Genomic DNA, 18,818 nt, shown 5'->3' with positions numbered 1-18,818 from the left:
ATGTGAAGCCAGCTGTTATACCATACACAACCCCCTTGAATACCAAATGAAAGGGACACCACACAGATATATATTGAAAATATATATTGATTTATTAACTATAAAATCCCCTGGACTCTTTATGAGCACAGAAGCACAAGCGTTAAATCACAAGACAGTTTAAAATACACAAAAGTTGCACAATATGGATGAGCCCTAGGGGCCACCTAAACCATAAACTAAGAAAGTGGTATAAGAGATACCAATAGGAAAGTGAACAGGCCTAGGGCCTCGGGAATCGCTGGAGCTATTCGAGACTAGCAGTGACTAAGTCGGGAGAGGCCCACGGGACTCGGGTGCAGTGTTCAAAGTGCACGCACTTTCCAATGTAAAGCCTATGGTGCGTAAAAAGTACAAAGTTAGAAAGTTAGGAACCTTCCGAGTGACCTACGGAGTTAAAACTTAAGACACAGGCCCTTGAGATGTGTACCAGTGCAGGAGCACCGGCGGAGCTGAGTTACCTCACCCACAGGAAGCGGGTGCACAGGGTCGAAGTAGTGTCTGGTTTCGTCACGCTGGTCGATGGTGCTTGGAGCTGAAGATGCTGCAGGCGGCTCGATGTGAAGAGTTCCGGTGGATCCAAGGGTGGATCTGAAGATGTGAAGACCTGAAAGCAGAGGGGACAGTGTTCAAAGTCACTAGCCAGTGACTACCGTGGAACCAGATTGGAACCAGGCGATGTCGGGTGCAAACAGGCGTTGTCGGGTAGCTTCTTTCTGCAGCCACGTGGATACCCGGGGTCGAGGACGTCCAGGAGTCAGTCACGAGCTGTCCCACGCAGGCTTCTCGCTGTTGGCGGTGTCGGCAACTTGATCGGAGCAAACAGGCCTTGGCAAAGGCAAGCCAGGCAGAAGTTGAAAGATGCTTAACACTCGGACCAGCAAGGTCAGAGCGGGTGCTCCTTTTTACAGGAGCTTGGGTGGGTCTGGGGCAACCAGACCTGCTGTGTAAATCGTCGGTTTCGTCGCCAAGATGGCCGCTGACCACGTGGCTAGTGGCCGGGATGGCGCGTCGAGTGGCACAATGCAAAAGGGCCCCACGCAGATCGTGGAGATGCTGGAGGGCTGATCTTCGGTGCAAGGGCTGCTCGGTGGTGGGGGTTCTCAGTCCCCAAAGCACAACGTCGAGGATGTCTCAGAAGCTGCGCAGTCAGCTTTTCGAGTGTCTTCCAAGAGGTCCGGTCCCACGTTGCTCTGTGCCTCCACGGGTCCCTTCTTTGCAGGGACTGTGGATCGGGCTCTGAGAGGTCTGGGAGTCTGGTTCTTGTCGGGCTCTGGGCTCGGGCTCCGGCGGGAGGCGGCGGCAAAGCAGACGTCGAGTTGCTGGTTGGTACCTGTGTTCACAGGGTGGCCACTCCTAGGCGACAAGGGAGATTCTTCTTCAGTCTTCTGTGCAGCAGAATGTCGAAGTCCAGTCGTCTTCTTAGTTTTAAGTTGATTCAGGATGATCTGCTGTGCAATGGCACTGCTCCCACTCTTATTCCCAATCTGAGGGGTGGATCACCTACTAGGTCCCTCCTCTGGGAGGAACCAGGAAGGGGGGCGGTTACACCCCCTTTCCTTTGTCCAGTTCCGCGCCAAGCCTGGGTCTGGAAAGTCCCAGGACCGGTTTGGACTGGCCTATGCACGGGGACACCTTGTGTGCCCCGGGCATGTCTGATTCTATTCAGCCCTGTCCTACCCAATACACAAAACCCTGTCTGGGGTGGTGCTCGCACCTCCCAAGGCAGGAAACCCTTTGTCCAGGCCACCATCTGCCGAGTTTCGGTCAGCAGCAGGAGGCCAGACTCGTGTCTGTGGTGGCAGCATCCATTTTGTGATGCTGAGGCTCTGTTTAACTTTAACCGGGGTTAAGGCTACACACATGTCGTGTCCCTCTAGAAGGGTGGAATGCTATCCCCGTCGCCAGAATTGGCGAGGGGATAGTATTCCAATTCGTATGACACCTTACTCGACATGTTTTGATAAAGCCAAACCAAAGTTAGCAAATAACCGCGAGGATTATAATGCACTTAAGAGTATATGGTATGGCAATATCCCGGAACAGCTTAGGGAGTTGTTCCTGACAGCTGCAGACGGGCCCAGCTCATGCTAGAGCACCATCTCACATATTTCCAAGCACTCTGCCTCCAGGATTGATGAGGCCTTCCATAGGAGTGGCTGATAGGAACATATGTGTCCAGTTTAGGGTTAGGCACAGACATACTGTACCTAAGTAAGAGGTGATTACACCAACTTACCCCAGCTGAGTGATCAGCCAGTTGTGTCAAATATGGAGGCCAGGCCAGGGGTGGCACAATACATGCTGCAGCCCCTGGTAGGCCTTGGATACACCTATGCCCTGGGCACCTATGGTGCACTGATACAGGGGCTCACAAGGTGACCCAATTCCAATTCGTAATGCACCTAGAGTGCATTGGCAGTAATTTAGAGAGAGAACAGCAGGCTGTGGGTCTGATTAGCAGGCCCACAGCCACATTAAGTCAGAAACCAGTGAAGCAAAAAGCAAAAATTTGGGGTGACCATAGGATAGCAGACCCTACTCTCCTACACACGGCAATAAAACATGTGTCCTCAAGCCTTGAGTTGTAAACCTCTGAATCCTTTTCTTTATTTCTGCACAATCTCCGGCAGGGAATATCTGCCGAATTGTTTTTTTTGGGGGGTGGGGGGGAGGTCATGTACGCCTTGTAATGTCAAATCAACACGTATCCGCCCCTTTGTATTCGGTTTGGCAGTACTTGTCAGTGCGGAAATAGTTTTTCACTATGTAGACATCATTAAGAAAAAAGAAGAACGGTAAATTTGCAAAGTGAAATCAAGATTGGCGGATAAGTTCGATTTGTAGCAGTGCTGTATTTTCATGCAACGTTCCGCTGTCGGTTTTCAGAGCTGCACGAGCTCGCACCCTCACATTGAAGATAAAATCATGTACTTCAACTCGGAGATGTTCTTGAAGTGGAAAGTGCAGTGGCGCACACCTCTGTGCAAAAGCGAAAAAGGTTTGCGGAGCCCTTAAAAAGTAAGCCAAATTTACGTGTCCCGCGCTCATAACAGCCAGATCAGATGAGGCCGATTAGAGCGCTCGAAGTTCACACATCAATTCCCTTGCAAGAGCGAGCAAACATATGTTGCCTAAGCTGCTCCCCTAAGGAAATCGTCAAACGTGCACGAGTAGCTATTCAAAGCAATGCAACGCGTGCACGTTTTTATGGCAAAAACTGAATGGATTACATGAGGTCCCCTCCTATGCAGCGCATGCACGCTGCGTAGGCGAGACCTAAAAATTACTTAAAACAATAGTGGTTCTGACATGGAGTAAAGTCAACACCACACATGGCCAGCCATTAGTACAGTAACACTCTCCCATAGAAAATAATGGAGGTAGGGACTTAAAACGTCAAAGCAAGTTAGGTTCAAATAAATTTATTTATTTTGACTTCTTGAAACTATATATAGACTTAATTTAGTTTTAAATCAATTATATATAAATACAAATAAATATTTTATAAATATTTCAATAACCCTTTTTAAAAGTAACTACTTTTTACTAAAATATTTAAATTTATTCTCTACACTAGGTATTGTAACTCTTAAAATAATAAGCAAATAAAACATTTTACTTTTGTTGGGATTTTTTAAATACATTTTTTAATAATTATTGTCAGTTAATATATTTCAATCAATTAAATATTGAATTCAAAATTAAATTAATAGTGTGAAGTTACTACTAGTAACTTTTCACATGGGGGCCGAGTGCTTCTTCACTGGGGGGAGATCTCCCTGTGGTAAAGTACATGAAAAATTGTAAAAGTTCATTAAGCTTTTTTTAAAAAGCATAAAAATATTTTTATGTTAAAGATTTTTTTTTAAATACTTCTTTATTTGGTTTTTCAACATGCAACTATAAGCATTTACAGAGTAAATAGTAAAGTTACAAATGGACATCACAGTATCAGCAACACTAAATAATCTAGTGTTGCATACTGTTTTTCAAATCTGCTACATCTTGATCATCGCAAAACTATAATGCTGTGTACCACATCATACCGGCACTCCAATAAAGGCAGAATCTGCAAATTGCAGACAACGCACAGACCTGTGGGAATCCACTTTTTAAACTTCCCAGACACAGTGGGGAATCACTCCTAGTGGCAGATGTTACATTTTTGTGCCATCACAATTATTAACCCTTACACTTGAAAAAGACCTCCACGAAGACCTGTAATCAGACTTGGCTTCAAGTATAGACAGTATCATGACCCAATCGTCATACTGCACGGGTTTCCTCATCATTCGCTGTTGAATCAGAATTGTGCCACCTCTGCCGCAGTCATTTGTGTTAAATGTTAAAGTAAAATAATTTTATATATTTAGTTAATTTATTTTAGATGTAGATCAAATTATTTTTTAAATGGCAACACCACCATTAACTTCCTCTTCTTGTTATCCTCCATTCTGCCAGTAACGCCGTTACCCTCCTCACATTCCTTCTGAGTCCCTTTTGACATTTTGTGACAGTTTGGAAAGCAAACCATACAAAGTGTGTGTGAGTCATTATCGGCTTTCTTCCACAAATGTTCTCTCAAAAACACATAGAGGTAAGAAAGATGTCTGGCGAGGGCAAAAGGAAAAATTCATTTTTTAGTCAATTACAGGGTTTTACAACATAAGAAGAGTTTGAGGCTGCTTCTCTCATGAGCCAGAAAAAAGATTCAGTGCTCTGAAGTAACTCACAGTAGAAGCATGATACGACTGGCAAACCACAGGCTGCATAAAGAAGCAGTGTCTCAATTTTCAGTCTTTTAGAGGCTAGCCTATCGGACTGCTTTTCACTTCATTCCACACGTGTTTTCAGGGTTGGGAGGGCAGCAAAATGATGGTGCTGCTGCAAGGTTGTTTTATATATTGATTTTCTTTCCATTAATACTCAGTTTAACAAACAAATCCAGTAAACTCTAGTTGTGTATTTAGATTTATAAGATTTTACAATTTAATGTAATTTATTGAAGGTAAAAAAGTCTTCTAGGATCCTTCACATACTTGGAAAAATTAAAATGTTTATGACTATCGGAGAAGATCCCATGATTCACAAACACTGAGTTTTGTCAGGCACGTGGGCCTCTAGATGTAGGGAGTGTGGGGACTGTCCTCCTTTTGCGGCTGTGTGAGAGCTGTACAGGGCACTTTCTGATGCTGCCATGTGTTAAGCCTTCCGTCCGCCCCATAAGTACCCAGCTTTATATTGACTTAGGAGGCAGCAGCAATGAAGGCTGAACTTGGTAATTTGGCATCAGTACATATGCTCTTAAGTGGACCATGCTCCAGTTTTTACTGAAATTGCTCGATTTGCAAGACATACATTAACATTGTAAATAAATAGAAGAGTTAGAACATGAGCAGCAGACATCACAGCTCAAATATATATACTTGCCTCTCCATGTTTCTGAGCTGTGCTTTCTACAGCTCATACATTTATTCATACATTTTCCTAATTAATGTATCCACTGTAGGCAAAGCAACTAATGAAAACCGGTGCATGAACTCCTTGTGGGCTTGCACATGGGCAATGCACAGAGGATGCAGTTCCTATATTCATGTCTTTTTTTACCACCAGGATAAAAAATAAGAACTGGAATCTTGGGTGTGTGCTTTAAAGGAGCATCTGTAGGCACAGTGATCTCCATCGGCACAATTCTGTTACCTGAGGTTTCAGAAGTCGAAATTACCTTTAATGGAAGGAGGATGAAATTATGGTGCAGCTACTTGCGCTAGGCTTAGATAAGGCATACTGACCACCACAAAGCCATGTGCAGAAAGCAGTAAGCTAAAGCATGACGAGTTAAGCCACCCTCCAAAAACAAGTGTGGAAGACCAGCAAGTCAAGGTACTATGCAGATGATCACAAGCGCTCAAAAAATGGCTTACCGCTGCATGGATTCACCAATCATAGTAAAAAGTATGATGTGGGTCTGCACTTACACTGCTTTGAAGCCAGTGCTTTCCAGTTTCCACAGAAAAGCAAATATTCCCTTTGGTGGTTGTTTATCAGTTAAAATCAGTCTTCACTGAAAACCAGAAACCATACACATAACCACAGATCTCTCTTACTTTGTTAGGTAAATACAATGGAAAAAGAAAATACAGATATAAAAAAATGTACCTTAGAGAGTGATAAGAACCCCTCGCTGGAAAGTACTTCTGGAGCGTTTCGGTCGATGAACATACAACAAGTGCCGGTAAGTTTTGATAGCGAGTAGAGACTCGCCACATCGTAAATCATACACACATTTTGTATGTTAAGGATGGTACAAAGGTACTCCGAGGATGAGTCCTCCAGTTCAGGAAAGCCATACTTATGAGCAAGGCTGAGAAAGTCCAGTAACACCTCTTCCTTCTCATCACGCAGAGTGGCCCGTCCCGTATAGATGTACTTCATCAGCATTGTGAATGCGTCGGCTGTAGTGTCATGAAGAGTGATCTCTGCCTCAGGTTGAGATTCCCGCATTCCACCATATAATAGCGCCCTGAATTAAGACAGGAAAGCACATGTGAAAAGGAAGGATTTATGGAGCATAGAAGAACATATGAAATCAAAGACTAAACCTGGAAGTGGACATGTAATCAACTTAAAAACACCTGAGCATCACACACTCTTCTACTAAATCACGATAATGATTCAAATACCTGCAAAACTGACATACAAAAATAAAGTCATATAAACAACAGCCTGTTGCTGGTTGTGCACGAGGAGCGAAACGAGAGGAGGAGGAAAGAGTGAAATGCGAGTGCTAGAGAGCGAGTGCCAACTAGTCAAGAATACGGAGACGCAACATCAGTACTGTCCCACATTACCAGTGGCTTTACTGGAAGGGACAGGAAATCTATGTTAAAAAAGCTTTTACAAATATACAAATGCAGGTCAATTCAGGAAGTTAATAAAATCCAGCAAGTCAAAAAAAGCTAATTGTTTAGGATACACTTGCAGATACTAAGTGTTGGACTTGGCCCTTCTGGCAGGTTCACCCCAGAACTTTTTGCATTTGAACTCGGAAATAATTATAATGATTTCTGGTCTTGGCGCACTTTGGCACTGTGGCGCAGTGTAAAGTGTGTGCGCTCTGAGTGCGTGTGTGAGATTTGTCTGGCCTAACATAGGAATGCATGGGAAATGTGTGTGTCCCTGGTAGTTCCTGATGCGTGGGGAGTGCAGGTGCGAGTTTGGTATGTGCAGACTCGTGTGAATAAATGCTGCGCAATGATGTATGCGGCGTGATTGTGTCTAGTGTGGAAGTGCCACTTCTAGAAGTTGGCATGGTTGTGTAATTTGTGTCTGGAGTGTGATTGGCTGGAGCTGGCTGGTGAGCCTGGCTCCAGGAGTCAGGATGGGTCTGCCCCGGTGGTGAGTGTTGAGATTAGCATGCTGATGTGAGGATGGAGTGCACCTGGGACCTGAATAGGGCTGGGATTTCCCCACACAATGCTGGCTCCGTCCCCTGTGGTGCGTCTAAGGACCCTAGCATGGCCAGTGAATAGTAAGAGGAGCTGAGCCCATCAGAGTGCTCCCAAACCAGCTGCGCCTGGTTTTGCCCCCACCCTGCACCTTTAGACAAAGGGATTTTTGTGTATAAAAAGAGGATGTGACCTCTTGTAAAATGTTCTTGTTTCTGACTGGAATCTACCAGGGGGAAGGCTTGCCTCCCTGGGCCCTGCCCAGCCCCTGGATTGCTGGAGGATTTCTGCTTGGGGACCCCCTGCCCTGGATGCCTGGGAGGGTCTCCAACCTTTACTGTAGTGAGAGCTACTTCTGATGAGTGAAAATCGTCGTGATCTACTAAAGGCCAAGTAACTTGCGCATTTTTCGGAGACACCTCTCACACCCTCATTCATAGTCTTTAAGCCTAATTTGTTTGCGCCCATACTGTGGTTTGAACAAGATGCATAGATAGACCTATGGAGCTGTTCAAAGCGGTCAACAGACTGAAAAAGCATACCATAACTGTATATCTGTCTCACACCTCATTCACCACACTGCTACGCACTATGTCCCATAACATGATAACGATAACTGCATATTGGTGTTAATCAGGCAAGACAAGGAAATACTTCCCACATAGGATCACAAATATAATACATTAAACATATGGCAATGTCCCTGAGCACATACCTCAATAAACAGAAAGTTCCATGATTAACAAATTTAATCAAACTTACACATCATGAAATTTTGAAAACGCTCTAAACAAGTGAACATCAATGTGTTCCTTAAAACAAATGTTAAATCTGATCACACCTCATGCATGCACACACACTCCAGATATCTATTGCACTCACCAGCCTGCTTTCCTCCTACATACGCCATGAGTTTCTAAATCAGGGCAATCAAGTCCTTCGTTGAACTTTTTTCTAAGTAACACCTCAAAAACCAAGCCATATAAAGACAAAACATCAATGGGATCAAAGTGCATGGGTAAAATCAGGTAAGGACTAATGAGCCTTGCTCAGAAAAATTCCACGCAAGAAAAAATCGCATCTTCTCAGACTCAGCCTCTAAAATTGTAAGCAGAAGCTGCCTGTATTAAACGCAGACTAGTATCGTAGTACTCAACAAATTAAATTGTTTTGCATAGCTGAGGTGCACCAAAACACAGCTCCGTGTCACATAAGCAGAGCTGTCTTTGCACAAAGGAAGAGTGTGGGAGACGAGAGGCTGGGAGTGACAGGACTGGACAGAGAGGTGAAGAGCCTGTTTTGGGATGATCGGATCAGTGCAGGTAAAGCGTTTTGATTTCAACATCGTCTGACACTGAGCTTTAAAATTGAAAGAAGATATAATAAAGCACAGTGGCAGCAGATGTTAAAATCAAAGGGCCTTGCATGCACTGAGCTGCTTTTATTGACTACAACACAAAGCAAATTTAAAGCGTGGTGTAGTTAGTGAAAGCAGTTCACAGCAGGCAAACACTTTTGATTTTAACTTTGGCCACCAACGGGGTAAAGTTGCTCAAGCTGAAATTAGACTTGAGGCTCTTCAGGCAGAAATTGTAGAAAAAACGATACAAAGAGAACTGTTACGCTCTTTTCGTCAGGCACGCCCGAGAGAGGGATAGAATGTGATGCCTTTTTAGCCTTTCTGCTGAAAAGAGAACAGTCACCCACTAATATAATGGCCAGTAGAGACACAGGGAGGGAATTAATAAGGCCCTTCACACGTATAAGACACTTTCCAAACTAGCTCAACAAGAGCAATATAATTTCAACAGCCAGAGCCATTGGATGGAATTTGGTCCAAATGTACGTGTTCAAACTACTGCTCATGTTTTATTTAGATAACTCGAATAACGGCATGCACAGGCATCTGTTAAAAAAAAAAAAAAGTTCCTCTTGCCCACATACCTGCTGTCTGTCTGCTTTGTAATCTACATGCTTCAGCTTAAGGTGGCTGACACTGCATCTCCTCTATTTCAGCATGGCGATCCGGCAGCAAAAATGCACAGGTCACAGGATCATAGAATGGAGAGCAAAAATGCACAGGTCACAGGATCATAGAATGGAGACCAAAAGGTGTGCATAGTAGTTCTCCGAGGGCAGGGCCGACATCAACCACTTCACATCGCCCCAGTTAGGCTCAAACAGAAGCTGCTTCCTACGGCACGCGAGACAAGCTACTGAAAAAGGCCCAAAAACAAACAAAACAACAATGATAGGCTACTAAAGTGGAAGTCCGGCCGCGAGCTACTGACAGGGCACCTGCGAGCTACCGGTAGCTCGCGATCGACCGGTTGGCGACCCCTGCTTTAGTCCCTGTGAACCCTTCTACTTTGCCCCAGGACTTCATCTTTATCTTTGTGGACCTTTTTGCTGTAAGGGCCTGGGATGTTGTTGCTGGTGGGTGCGTGCGCAAATTCTTTACACATCACCTCTGAGATAAGCCTGACTGCTCGTGCCAAGCTACCAAGAGGGTGAGCAGGGGTTGTCTTGGCGGGTGACTTCCTTGCCCTGACTTAGAATGGTGGTTTCTGCCTGGCTTTGGCGCAAGCCTTAGCCAACCAGAAATTCCCATTTCTAACATTGGTTGTCAGCGGTGGGAAATGGACTTGTGTTTGCGCAGTACCACAGCGACAACTGGCCCCACTACAAAACTCTGCATTTTAGATAGTCACATAAAAGGGGATTATTGTTTTTAATTTGTTCTAAATGTCATTTCTTTGGAAATGTGGTTCTTGTGCACTGTGAGTTAGGTGTCCCTAGCTCGGGAGGGTAGATCATCCCCTAAGTGCAGTGTGAGTTTTCTGGATTCCCCAGGAAGGGTGGGATCCAGTGGTGGCAGCATAATTATGTCCAGTGCATGTGTTCCCCGTTCCGTTCCCAGAGTAATGGTACCTGTGTCACGGGGTGGTCAGGTTGAGAAATCGGGGGTGGTAGAAACTGCCTTACCGGTCTGGGGGGGGGTGTGTGTGGATGAATGGTGTTGCACTGGATAAGTGGTGTGAGTTCTCTGGGATGGGGAGCTTGCTGAATAAATGGATGTGTGTTGGATTTCATGGGTGGGCCTGAAGCTCAAGGGAGTTTCCCCTGCCCCTGTGCCATTGTGTTATTTGTTGGAGAGTGACCCTAAGGAAAGTTCTGGTCTTCCAGCCCGATGGTGAAAGTGGCTCAGAGGAGCACAAGCCTGTCTCCGTAGTCTGGGTGGTTTTTTGGGAACACCAGGTGAGGGAGCCTAGCATGTCCGTATGGAGCGTCCTTTGAGGGAAATCTCCCAGTGTCTTAAGGACGTGGAGTGTCTGTAAACAGAGCTCCATTAGTCCTGGTGTCTGGCAGTACCGCTCCAGTTGGGAGGGTGCAGAAGTCCAGATAGAGGGGTGCGAGGGGGATAGGCTCCCCAGTGGAAGGACCAGTGGGTCAGGGGCCAGCCAGAAGAGTTGTGTCACCGGGGAGTGACCATGGTGATGCCACTTCTGTTCTGAGTGTCAGGCAGACTTGTACACGACATTAGTTATATGTCACCTTCAAGGAAGTCCTGGTGCGCCAGGTATCTGACCAAAGGGTACGTCCCTCTCAGTGCTTAATTTGTAAAATATGAAGTGCAGGTGCTGACATGTCTGTCGGAGGCCACACCTACTTTTCTATGGCTCCACCCACTGTCTCCACCCACTTACTCTATTAGCTCCACCCACATCGTCAATTGGCACTGCTAAAAGTCAGATGTAATACCCGATCTGAATTTCAGAAAGAGAGACTTCCTCATAGGTAAGCATCTAAGGGAAAAACCTGTGGTGCTAGAAGGATCACTGATATTGGGTGATTTTATGTTCTGGTGGGGCAGGATAACACCCAATCGGGGTTTCCTGGTTGTCTAACCATTGTGAAGGTCTAACCTTAAACCAGCCCAGCATTCCAAAGGTATTCTAGGTACATCCAGGCTAGTACCGGCAACCTGGCGCTCAATATTTCATCTGCCTCAAATCACACATATTTCATCTGCCTCAAATCACACATGCAGTCTGGCTTAAAACATTATTGCCTAACTGCGCGCAGGTTAGACAAGCACGACGTTCTGATAATACAGCGCTCCGAATGGGATCTTACAGCCACAAGAAACTCACTAAAAGAGATACCACAGAAGTACTCATGAGTCCCAAAGCAGCACCAAGGTGGTGTAAAATGGACTGAGTGCATTGGGTTCAAAAAATTATAATTAAATGTACATCATGAGAAACTACAGTTAAAAATTCCAAATGAAGTATTAGCACAAGTCATTTCAACCTCAATATTAGTGATGGAAGCCACAACAGGCTGTATTGGAATTGAAAGGAAGATTCTTGGGGTAACAAATTCAGGGCCAGTCTGCATGTGAACGCACAGGTTAACTAATGAGCCTAACCAGACTTGAGGGCGATGCCACCTCCACTACCCCAAAACCAAATGTGGAGGAGATGACTTCATGCTCGTTTCAACCAATGAACTGGCAAATGGAATGGAGCACATTCTTATTCAAGTCGCTTATATTCTAGTCTTCCCAGGTAAATACGAAGCACTATGTGCGCTGAACTGTGAATACAGGTCTTTATTTAACAGTTCTTTCCTGTTCATCCATCCTCAATGTAGTAATATGAAGTCCTGAACTAACTACGCGACTACCAATGTAGCATAATGATCCCTTAAGCGACTAACATTTAATAAGATCATCACAGCACTACAGAACGGTTTTCTTCACTGTAATGCATGGATTTGTAAAGTCAAAATCCACCATGTTTTTGCTTTAATAAATACATGCTTTACTACATTAACTCAAATGTACAAAATTACAATACAAATTTGAGACATAACATTCCCCCTTTAAAGTAGGTTAGACACTTAAAAACATTTGTAGATGACCTGTAATCAAAACATCCTGAAAAACAAATGCCAGACGTTGCCTGAAAGAATCAAATAAATTTTCTTGGAAATTAAATTTCCTAGACTTGCTGTATTACAGAACTATTACAATAGCAAACACGAGCAGATGAAGTCGTAATTTTTTTGCAGAAAATCAAACACGCCTGCATTTTCTAAAGGCAGTGTTTCCGCTGGGTACCTTCAAAGTTTGTAAATTCACTGGATCTACGCACACACTCCTGCGCAGACACAATTAAAAACGCTAGCAAAAAGGATCCAGAAAGACGAGGATTCAGAGGGGACTTATCAGAGGGAATTTACAGTACCCAATCCATTCTGAGCACTGAAAACACCCAAATTAATTTGCCCTGGCTAATTTCCAAGCCACCTCATTGATATGCATGTTTTATCACAAGCATATTGGAATGTCATTCCCATTATCCATACATTTACAGGGTATACTGAGAAACAACATAAGGTGGAATTGACGGATTCCCTGAAACAGCATTTCCCTTTTAGCTGCGCTTGAAAATTCCGGATCTCACTGCACTCGACACTGCCACCCATCTGTAGGACCACATAGCCACCACTCCCTCTATGAGAGCCAGCCAATGACCCAAATACACCCAAAGCCTGCTGATTGCTATCTTAAGTTAAAGTGTACCGCTAGTAGGCCAGGCAGGCAGGCACTGGTCTGGCATTCAGACAGTGAAACTAAATGAATCACAGACATCGAACTCTGACTATGAGGATCCTATAATCATCGTATTCGTATATTATGGAGCCGCTGGAAATGAGCTGCCTGCAGCCTGCCTGCCTCAAGTCCCACTGTCCATGCCGGTGATCATACAAAATAGAACCAGACCCATGCCATCACGTTACCCAAAAAAACCAGTGTTGGTTTGGCACGGTCGGCGACTGCATAGCATTGGCATCCCTAGTTAGCTGCCTTCGCTTAGCTACCAGTACTAAAGTTAGTTACTTTTACAGTGACTGCTTAACTTCTAATTTTACCGTTAATCGTGTGGGGCCGGTCGGCAGGGACACACACATTTACCCAGCACCCACCTGTTGTTCCTGTTTGTGTTGAGAGGCAGGCGGCGTTCTCGCCCAAGTTTGCGGCCCACAGGGTTTCTGAAGACGGGCCGGGCCCTGCGTTGATTTGGGAAAGAAGTGGACCCACTTGTTTAGAAACGCGGCAAGAGGGCTTGGTGGCGCGTGCTTATTTCAGTTCCGGGCGGCACCTTACCTGTAGTATTTAGAGCGGTTTTTCCAACTGAATGCAGTGAAGTCAATATACTGCACGCTACGGCTCCTGTACGCTATTTCAACCCCCATTTGAGTGAGTTTATCTGCATTATGAAGCTCTTTCAAGAATGGCTGTACTGCCACTGCCTTTTTTATTTAATTAGTACGTACGTACGTACGAAGATTGATTCGGTTGCGGCGCCTGGTTCTGCCTACTTGCCACAGTACTACCAGTCGACACCGCAATCTGCCAGACCGTCAGTACTGTCATGCGGTACTACTTACTGGCTGCCAGACAGTTGAACGATGCCTGCTGCTGCACACAGGCTGCCCAGCTCTGCCCTTATCGTCGTCGATCGGGCCGGGGCTGCAGGGCTAACTTAACGTCCACGATGAAGCTGCGCTGCTGTGGTGGTATGCTGGGCGCGGCAAAGTGAAAAAATGTGCGCGCGCTACCGTGCGCACAGCCCCTGCCTACCCCATCAGTACCCTCCAGTCCGGCCCCACGGCCCGCCCAAATACATTAGTGTGTTCAGTACTGAGTGTGTGTGTTCCGAACTTCCGCGGACCGCCCACTGGCAAGTCAAGTGGCAAACAGATAGTCAACACTGCGTATGCATAAACTAAGAAGGGCCGGGCGGGCCGTCGGCCGCCATGATGAGAACACATATTAGATTTCTTATTCATTTGAATATATATTTTCTTGGACTTGGGCAGGGCTGCCTGCTGGCTAAGTGATTAAGAGTTGAGTCGCAAGTAAACGCTGTGACTCTCACACGGCGGGATACATGAACAACACACTGCATGCCTGTGGCTGCACCGAGTACAAAGGTACATTTAAAAAACATCAATCAATGTGGGCGTGCGCAGCAGATACATAGACCCGGCCCTGATAATTAAGTGCCGGTGCTAAGCACCGGAAAGCACCGGCACAAATTAAGCACTGGTCCCTCTGTTGGGGAGCCAGTAGCTGGTGTTTCCGAATCTGGACGTAAGGGCAACTTTAAGTAGTGTTCTGAAGTTACAAGAAGGAACTTCTGCCTGAAGAGAAGGAACCGGGTAAGCTGTATGGAGGAGTACTCTCCCTGACCTGGGGGATTGGCCTGCAGTGGTTGCCTTTCTGCTGAAGGAGGAGAGAAAGTTTTAGACTTTATTTTCAACTTGTAGAAGTCCTGGTGCGCCAGGCATCTAACCAAAGGGTAGCGTCCCTAGGTTGGGGAGCCAGGTTCAGGTGTTTGCCTGTTCTGGACGGCAGGGCGACTGTGGCCAGTGTCCTGGCCAGTTTGTCTTCTAGGGGTACCACTCCAGTTGGGAGGGTCAGAACTCTGGAAGGGGGTCAGAGGAAGTCTGACCCCTGTGCATCCGGTGAATTTGAATCCCAGGTGGTAGACCAGTTAAGAGAGCTGTGACCTATCCGTCATGACCACCCTGGTGTCCTGTGGGCACCGCACTGAGCCGAGTCTGCCTATGCCGCTCGCCGTCCCAGGCTCGACACGGTCTGCAAGCCGCCGCCTGCGCCGCATCTGGCAACACGCAAAGTGCAACGCCTCGCTACACCGTTCTTGTGCTGGTCTGACCGCGGTCACTGCTGCTGAGGGAGTAAGGTCCCGAACTGGTGGAAGAGTTGTGTTCTGGAGAGTGCTTCTCCTGGGAGTCAAGTCAAGTCAAGTCAAAGAATTTATATAGCGCACTACATACCCAGAGGGTCTCAAGGCGCTTAGGAAGGGGAGGAGGATTACTTGTCAAATATCCACGTTTTAAGTTGCTTTCTGAAGGCTAGGTGGTTCTGGGTAAGGCGAAGGTAAGTGGGGAGTGAGTTCCATGTTTTAGCAGCCAGGTATGAGAAGGATCTGCCTCCCATGGTGGTCTTGTTGATGCGAGGTACAGTGGCGAGGGCTTGGCTGGAAGAACGTAGTTGGCGGGAGGGGGTGTAGAAGGACAGTCGTGAGTTGAGGCATTCTGGTCCGATGTCGTAGAGTGATTTGTGTGCGTGGGTTAGCAGTCGGAAAGTGATTCTCTTATTGACGGGTAGCCAGTGGAGGTCTTTCAGGTGACCAGAGATGTGTTCGTTGCGCGGGATGTCTAATATGATTCTGGCTGAGGCGTTTTGGATTCGTTGGAGTTTCTTCTGGAGTTTAGCGGTAGTACCTGCGTAGAGGGTGTTTCCGTAGTCCAGTCGGCTCGTGACCAGAGCATGGGTGACTGTTTTCCTGGTTCCGGTAGGGATCCAGCGAAATGTTTTTTTGAGCATGCGAAGAATGTTGAAGCAGGATGAGGATACGGCGCTGACTTGTCTGTTCATTGAGAGTGAAGAATCCAGGATGACGCCTAGGTTCCGTGCGTGGTCTGTCGGGATGGGTGCTTTTCCAAGGGCTTCCGGCCACCAAGAGTCGTCCCATGCAGAGGGGGATGTACCTAAGATGAGGACTTCTGTTTTATCTGAGTTCAGTTTCAGACGGCTGTGTTTCATCCATTCGGCAACTTCTTTCATTCCTTCGTGTAGGTTAGTTTTGGCGGTGCTGGGGTCATTGGTGAGAGAAAGGATCAGTTGAGTGTCATCCGCGTAAGAGATGATGTTGAGGTTGTGTTGGCGGGCGATGGCCGCGAGGGGGCTCATGTATACGTTGAAGAGGGTGGGGCTGAGTGAGGATCCTTGTGGTACGCCACAGATGACTTCAGTGGCCTCGGACTTGAATGGTGGAAGGCGGACTCTCTGGGTTCTTCCGGTGAGGAACGAGGTGATCCATTCAAGTGCTTTTCCTTGTATTCCGATGTTACTGAGGCGTTGTAAAAGGGTGCTGTGGCAGACTGTGTCGAATGCTGCAGAGAGGTCGAGGAGGATGAGGGCGACTGTGTCTCCATTGTCCAGTAGAGTTCGAATGTCGTCTGTTGCTGCGATGAGGGCGGTCTCAGTGCTGTGTTTTGCTCGGAAGCCAGATTGTGAGGAGTCGAGGGATTTGTTGGCTTCGAGGAAAGCGGCGAGCTGGTTGTTGACAGCTTTCTCGATTACTTTGGCCGGGAATGGAAGGAGCGAAATGGGGCGGTAATTTTTGAGTTCGGTGGGGTCCGCTGTGGGTTTTTTCAGAAGGGCGATGAGTTCAGCGTGTTTCCAGTCTTCCGGGAAGGTGGCGGAGTTGAAGGAGCAGTTGATGACGTCTCGGAGGTGCGGTGCTATGACGGAGTCTGCTTTGTTGAAGATGTGGTGAGGACATGGGTCTGTGGGGGATCCTGAGTGGATGGAGTTCATCAGGCGGATGGTGTCCTCAGTGGAGATTGGGTTCCAGTCGTTAAGGGTGTTCACGGGGGGAGAATGTTCAGCATATGGTTGGGTGGGTTGGTCTCCGGGTTGGTTGTTGAAGCTGTTGTGGATGTCTGCAATCTTGTTGTGGAAGAATGAGGCTAGGGAGTCGCAGAGGGCTTGAGAGGGGGTGATGTCGTTGGAGTTGGCCGAGGGATTGGAAAATTCCTTGACGATGTTGAAAAGTTCCTTGCTGTTGTGGGCGTTGTTGTCAAGTCGATCCTTGAATGCTGTTTTCTTGGCCTTTCGGATTAGTTGGTGGTGTATGCGGGTGGCGTTTTTGAAGGCGTCCTTGGTGCTAGTGGTTGGGTCTTTTTTCCAGGCCTTTTCAAGGGAGCGGCAGAGTTTCTTGGACTTCTTAAGATCATCGTTGAACCATGAGGCCTTCTTGTTGCCAGGTTTGCTTTGACGTTTTTTCAGTGGTGCTAAGGTGTCGGCGGTGTTGGATAACCATAGGGTGAGGTTGGCGGCGGCTTGGTTTGGGTTAGAAGAGTGGGCTGGGGTGTTTAGAAGGAGCGATGAGGAGATCTGGTCGGTGGTGATTTTGTTCCAGTTTCTTTGTAGAGTAGGTTGGAGGTGGTTGGTGGGGTTTGGCTTGTTGTAGGTGGCTAGTGTATGCCAGGGGTTACTACCCCCCACTCTATGGATGGGCATGGACCAGTGGTATCTGGGTGGCCAAGGGCCTGGTCCTAGCCGTGGACAACTAAGGAGTACCAGTGGGGTAGCCTGTTTGGGCCCTGTTTTTTTTTTTTTAGATATGTGCTTGTCTTGTGGAACCACAGGGCGTAGAACCGGAGGGTGTCCCTACAGTGCTGGCCTGCGTCCGTGTTCTATCGCCCAAAGCCGGGAAGTCCATCACAGTAGTGATTAGTCTGCCCTGCGTTTTGGCTGGAAGGGGGTTGTGTTGGACTTAGCCCTTCTGGCAGGTTCACCCCTGAACTTTTTGCATTTGAACTCTGAAATAATTATAATGATTTCTGGTCTTGGCGCACTTTAGCACTGTGGTGCAGTGTAAAGTGCGTGCGCTCTGAGTGCATGTGTGAGATTTGCCTGCCCTACCATAGGAATGCATGGGAAATGTGTGTGTCCCTGGTAGTTCCTGATGCGTGGGGAGTGCAGGTGCGAGTTTGGTATGTGCAGACTTGTGTGATTAAATGCTGCGCAATGATGTATGTGGCGTGATTGTGTCTAGTGTGGAAGTATCACTTCTAGAAGTTGGCCTGGTTGTGTAATTTGTGTCTGGCGTGTGATTGGCTGGAGCTGGCTGGTGAGCCTGGCTCCAGGAGTCAGGATTGGATCTGTCCCGGTGGTGAGTGTTGAGATTAGCATGCTGATGTGAGGGGGAGTGCACCTGGAACCTGAATAGGGCTGGGCTTTCCTCACACAATGCTGGCTCCACCCCTGTGGTGCGTCTAAGGACCCTAGCATGGCCAGTGAATAGTAAGAGGGGCTGAGCCCATCAGAGTGCTCCCAAACCAGCTGCGCCTGGTTTTGCCCCCACCCTGCACCTTTAGACAAAGTGATTTTTATGCATAAAAAGAGGCTGTGACCTCTTGTAAAATGTTCTTGTTTCTGACTGGAATCTACCAGGGGCGTGCCCCTGCTGGGGCCCAGGGGAAGGCTTGCCTCCCTGGGCCCTGCCCAGCCCCTGGATTGCTGGAGGACTTCTGCTTGGTGACCCCCCTGCCCTGGATGCCTGGGAGACTTAAGTCCCTGTGAACCCTTCTACTTTGCCCCAGGACTTCTTCTTTATCTTTGTGGACCTTTTTGCTGTAAGGGCCTGGGATGTTGTTGCTGGTGGGTGCGTGCGCAAATGCTTTACACATCGCCTCTGAGATAAGCCTGACTGCTCGTGC

General features: G+C 47.0%; 1 protein-coding gene across 2 annotated transcripts in view; it reads right to left on the bottom strand.

Moving 5' to 3' along the window:
- The window catches only part of BTBD9 (BTB domain containing 9), a 980,923-nt gene that overhangs the window by 806,945 nt on the left and 155,160 nt on the right, over nucleotides 1–18,818 (bottom strand). For both annotated transcript variants that reach the window (XM_086925891.1, XM_086925890.1), the window contains one exon: nucleotides 6,202–6,565. In XM_086925891.1, coding sequence (XP_086782017.1) covers nucleotides 6,202–6,565 — 364 coding nt within the window. The remainder of the gene's footprint in view (nucleotides 1–6,201; nucleotides 6,566–18,818) is intronic.

The sequence above is a fragment of the Lissotriton vulgaris genome, chromosome 6, assembly GCF_964263255.1.
Source record: "Lissotriton vulgaris chromosome 6, aLisVul1.2, whole genome shotgun sequence".
Taxonomy (NCBI): domain Eukaryota; kingdom Metazoa; phylum Chordata; class Amphibia; order Caudata; family Salamandridae; genus Lissotriton; species Lissotriton vulgaris.
Note: the sequence above shows the minus strand (reverse complement) of the source record. Positions and strands in the feature narration are given on the sequence as shown.